This window comes from Varroa jacobsoni, unplaced genomic scaffold, assembly GCF_002532875.2.
Source record: "Varroa jacobsoni isolate VJ856 unplaced genomic scaffold, vjacob_1.0 scaffold_1410, whole genome shotgun sequence".
In the NCBI taxonomy this organism is placed as follows: domain Eukaryota; kingdom Metazoa; phylum Arthropoda; class Arachnida; order Mesostigmata; family Varroidae; genus Varroa; species Varroa jacobsoni.
In genome coordinates, this window is record NW_019214312.1 from 357,365 (window position 1) to 362,615 (window position 5,251).

The window sequence follows — 5,251 nt, forward strand, 5'->3', positions numbered from 1 at the left end:
ATATTACAAATGAACAGTGTAGTTCTTCCAAGATTGGCTCGTATCACAAAAAAAATGATGGGTTAAAAAAACCTGCTCAATATAGCAGTGTTATATTTGTATTTACAGCAGGTTTATATGTCCGATAGTGTGGATCATGCTTCTACGGGCTCGTCCTTTTGCCCTCCCTGTCTGTTTGCTTTTCCGCCTCACGTATCGCATTTATCGCCGTTTTATCTAGTCGTATCGCTGGAAGATAGCATCTCATCTTTTCGATAGTGTGGTTTCGGGATCGAGCAGTGTGTGCCGGCTTGTTCTATACCTATCCTTTCTTGCCTACGTCGTCTCAATGGTTCATTTCTTGCAGTGTTTCTAACGTATATCGTTGTGGATACCACCATCCTCGTTAATCTAAACGGTGAACTGAGGTTCGAAGGAATGAGAAATAATATAGATAATCGACTTATCGTACTTCCCTTGGCATAAAGCAAGAGACCAACCGAAGGATACGTAAAGCGACGGCAGATCGATTTCACCTGTGCATAACAGCATTTTTACAATTTTAATTACCATTTGGATCGGCGCATCGTTCAGGAATAACTACGAGTGGTTCAACGGCAATTTTCGACGACTTCGAGGCATGGCAGATGCGACATTGAAAGTACTGCTAGCAACTAACAATTTATATATTTTTGATAGCGACCATAGACGTACTGGATTAATCTTGTTGAGGTATTTAATACGAACTTTCACTGCTGTGTTATGCGTCTTCCCATTTAGTAGAAGAAGTGCCGCTAAGTTTTCAGGTAGAAAAAAGGCGTGAAGCAGGGGAAAATGTTAAGTCGTTGTGTGTCAACTTTTGGCAGACATTCGACAGGCCGATGGGGTATCCGGGCATTGAGTACGAAGGCACCACTTAAAACACCTCTTTACGATTTTCACGTGAATCACGGAGGAAAGGTAAAAACATTTCACCCCAGAGTGTAGGGCTGTTTTTCTAGATTGATAATAGCAAGGAAATGTGTACCCGAAAAAATTCCCAAATAATTTCCCATGTTGCTGAGAGAACTTACATGTTGTCTAGCGCTGTCACTATATCCTAACGCTGTTCACTCACGCTATCCTCATGACAATAGGACATGCACAGCCGGTACTAACGGTCAACCTGTTTCAGCCAACGAAAACGGTACCCTACAACTATTGGTATGAAGATCGAGTCAAAACAGTGTCTCTAAGCTGCGCTATATAAATGCGCGAGTTGTCCTCATGACGTTATTAACATATTAGTCAAACCTGAGAAATCTTAAATTTTTTTTATTAAGAGCATCTGCATAACGGAGATGACCCAGAATATTCTAATATATATGCCGAGTTCCTCACCATTGACAAACAGATATCCGTATATATAAACAAGGCATTTACTGTATAAACTAAACATCGTCATTTTCAGAAAGCAGAGACCCCTGCCTTTATGTAAGTCTCTATCCCAGCTGACAGATGCATAGCTCGGTCAATTGTCAACACTGCATAAAAGTCTGCGTAAAACAATAAACCAAGCTAGATGTGCCAGTTATTAATATTGATCATATTGAAAATATCGAAGAGAACACATTCTTATTCAATTATGGTTTCCTTCAGATGGTTCCGTTCGCAGGTTACTCAATGCCGGTAGAGTATGCGGGCCTTTCGATATCAGCGTCTCATGTACACACCCGGAACCACGTCTCAGTATTCGATGTGTCACACATGCTTCAGAGTAAACTTCATGGTAACGAAAGAGTAGATTTTATCGAATCGTTGGTGGTTGCCGACGTTAAGGCAAGTGTTGTACCGGGTCATTCAACATATATATGTTAGACCAATGGTGAGCAAAAGAAGTTGTTTAACGGAACTGGCGTCCGCAGTAACTCCTGCTAAATCTTTTTTCTCCATTGTTAGTCTAACTATCATGTGAACATACTCATTTGGACGTTTTTTAGTTTCAGTACGAATAAGAGCTGCGTGACGCCGACACGTTAACGCCTATGTCGTATGTACGGCTGGTTGAATTTGCAGGGCCTTAAGCCAAATGCGGGTACCCTGACTGTCTATACGACACCTTCTGGGGGCATCATAGATGATCTGATCGTGTCATCTACTCCTGAATATCTGTACATCGTGAGCAACGCAGGCTGTGTTGAGAAGGATTTAAAGCACGTACGAGCGAATCTAAGGAAATGGAAAGACGTGGAACTTGAGATTATTACTGGTGATTCAACTTTAAGGTTTTAAAGATATTTCGTAAGGGAATATAACAATTAACAAGTTACACCATGTGTGCAGACTATTAACAGCCTTCCAGCTACGATGTGACTGTGCCTTTTTGCAGACCATGTCCTTTTGGCTGTCCAGGGCCCGCAGACTGCGACGGTTCTATCAAATTTAGTGTCATGTAATATGAACGAGCTGAAGTTCATGGATACAACTTTGTGCGACGTTGCTGGAGTTCCATGCAGGTAATACGAAGCTCGCAATCACTGAGTACATCTGTTCGATGAGATGAACAACGTAAGATATTTGAGAGATTTTAAAGGGCTAGCATGAAGTTGCACTTGTCGAAGTGCTTGTCTTCGAGAATTTTTTGTGTGGTAGAACTTCAGTTCGCGATCGACCTATACGCAGCGAACGAAGTGCTTCAAAGCACGTATTTTGTAGACATAAGATCATTTCGTTTTATTTGTCGAACAGGGTCTAAAAATTAAGATTTGACAATGCCCATTCTGAAATTGCTTTAAAAGATAGCCAAAGGTTTATACGAATCAATAAAACAACAGTGCACAACAATCAACCAGAATGACAAAAGGCAGTCAAGGCATCCATTTATCTTTTTGATTGTTCATCCAAAAGAGTGACTCGATGCGGTTACACCGGCGAGGATGGTGTGGAAATATCGATTCCCTCAGTAAAGGCAAATGACGTGATTAAAGCCCTTCTGGCGTCTAAGGATGGAGATGTGAAGATGGCAGGGCTTGGTGCCCGGGACACCTTGCGACTCGAAGCTGGCCTTTGCCTATACGGTATAGCGCTAATCTATCAAATACTATTAAACGAAATTTACTAACCTAAATCAAACTCTGTTAGTATGTTAAGCATCCTGGACGAAATAAAGTCCCATTAGTACTTTGAAAGGGAGACACACATAACATTTATGGGTTCCTTACTCACAAGGTTCGTTTACATTGAAACTTAAGGCAATGATATCAACGAGACAACGTCTCCGATCGAAGCGGGCCTAGCTTTTACTGTAGGTAAACGGAGGCGCACTGAAGGTGGATTTCCTGGCCACGATGTGATCATGCAGCAGCTTAAGGAAAAGCCCAATCGGAGACGCGTAGGATTCAGACTCGAAGCGGGAGCACCCGCTAGACACGGAGCAGACATTTTGCATTCAGGACAAAAAATCGGTAAGTGCCGAAAATCGTTGATGATAAGTTACCTAAAAAGTACGTTTTATCAAGGAAAATGTAACGTATTAATAACCAATTCTTGGAATGCTTGGTACAGACGCGGATAACTCCGTCATTGGTTATTTTCCGTTTTTTTTTTTAACAATATATAATAACTGTTCTTATTCGAGTGTTAGATCTGTTTCGCAGACTAATTTGGAATGGTTTGTCACGGTCAAAATGTATACATATTCAATACGTTCTTTGTTTGATGCACCCTTTAAAAAAGTAAGTAAGTAAGGGTACTATTTCACCTAAATTCGTTCAACGTAGTTGACTACTGTCGCATATTTTCTGGGTACGCTTATTATTATTTGTCGCAGGTGAAGTAACTTCCGGTGCGCCGTCTCCCAGTCTGGGCTACAATATTGCTATGGGTTACGTACCAACTTTTCTTTCCAAAAATGGGACACAACTTACCATCAAGGTATCGTATTATTTCTAGATAACTACAAACAGATCATGCTAGCCATATATATAATTAGTAGATATAATAATAAAATAAAATAGCCCCAAAAATGTGGAACGTATTGCGTAAAAAACAAGAACAAAAGATAAATAAGAACGAAAAAAAAAAACAAAACAAAAAGGACTTCTGACACTCTACTAATGGCTCTCTCTTGTAATTACCAGCTATATAATTGACCACATATCTTTCGTGGAAATCCCGTTTCATACGAAATCTACTAGCATGGCGGTTTTTAAAGCCATACAAACTGGGCACTCAATACGTGTTTATTGCATAAAAAATAAATTATTTCGCTCCCAATATTCCTCGTAATTACTTAAGTGGCCTTTTACCATTGGCATGAAGCTCGCCAAATCATATTTAAAAACATATGTGAATAATTTGTCCATAGCAAAAATGCTGATTCCATTAGAGCAGTTGTTAACCTTTCAACTCTTTTTTCTATTCAAGGTTCGAAACAAGGAGGTGAAGGCAACAGTCGTCAAGATGCCATTTGTTAGCACTCATTATTTTACCTAACTTTTTTAGGCCTGAAGTCCACACACCCCAATGGGCTGTATGGGGACTGCTTGTCCTGTTGCGTTTGTGCTGAGAAGACCCAAATCTCGTTACATCGAATTGCTGCTTTAGTCAGTGTGATCGAGAAAGGTTTTTACTTTGATTTTATATTTGACTCTCAAGAAGCCATTGTTTATATATATATATATATATGTATTAGCTCCTAAAGGACCGTTCATATTTTTCTATAATAAAACAAACCTGATCAGTGCGTAAGAAAACTGTGAACTTAAGCCTAGCATTAGTCTCTAATTTAGTTTTAGATACGGCAATTAGGCGATGTGGGTCCTTCGGTTTATTCCATCTGATTGACTGTACGACGGTATTTTCCAATTTCTCGTACCCCACAAATTCTATATGTAGTTTAGATATTGTTCTAATGAAATTCATTGGACATCACAACGCGACAGCTTTCGTGTCCATCAGATCTGTCATCAGTCCATCAGCATGAGTCAACTTACCATTGGTAACTTTAGCTTCGAAGAATATCTGCAATATGACATGGCAAGGTCGATTTTAACTGGGTAGTCTGGCCAATTCAATCTGCTACAGTAAAGAACGTAATTATGTCATATCCTCGAGCGGTTACATCGCTCTAGAGCACATTATTAATGCATTTCCATTTTGCTATCCGACCTAATAAAAAAATAGTTAATTTTAATCCGTATTGAGCGAGGCAGCAGTGGAACTGTCAAGAGCAGCATTGTCAATCCGACGCCTTTCTCCCATGAGCAGTTAGCGGATTCCCCTATGGACTCGG

The 5,251-nt window shown here is 40.1% G+C and overlaps 1 protein-coding gene across 8 annotated transcripts; it reads left to right on the forward strand.

Annotated features, from left to right (window-relative positions):
* The first annotated feature begins 285 nt into the window (after nt 1-285).
* Nucleotides 286-4,719, forward strand: LOC111269757 (aminomethyltransferase, mitochondrial). 8 transcript variants are annotated; one of them, XM_022849576.2, is made up of 9 exons: nt 286-711; nt 846-939; nt 1,618-1,797; nt 2,035-2,227; nt 2,348-2,474; nt 2,866-3,035; nt 3,210-3,422; nt 3,788-3,891; nt 4,462-4,719. In XM_022849576.2, the coding sequence occupies exons 1-9, from the start codon at nt 620-622 to the stop codon at nt 4,465-4,467; spliced, it is 1,179 nt and encodes a 392-aa protein (XP_022705311.1). In that variant the 5' UTR covers nt 286-619; the 3' UTR covers nt 4,468-4,719. The 8 variants fall into 8 exon arrangements, with proteins under 8 accessions (XP_022705311.1, XP_022705305.1, XP_022705306.1 ...); XM_022849570.2 differs by having other exon boundaries at nt 289-711; nt 4,384-4,719; XM_022849571.2 differs by having other exon boundaries at nt 291-640; nt 760-939; nt 4,384-4,719.
* Nucleotides 4,720-5,251: the final 532 nt, after the last annotated feature.

Coding starts and splice junctions, on each gene's coding strand:
- LOC111269757 (XM_022849570.2), top strand. CDS start 620: ATGGCAGATGCGACATTGAAAGTACTGCTAGCAACTAACAATTTATAT. Junction 2,228..2,347: donor GGAACTTGAGATTATTACTG/GTGATTCAACTT, acceptor GCCTTTTTGCAG/ACCATGTCCTTTTGGCTGTC. Junction 2,475..2,865: donor GTTGCTGGAGTTCCATGCAG/GTAATACGAAGC, acceptor TTCATCCAAAAG/AGTGACTCGATGCGGTTACA.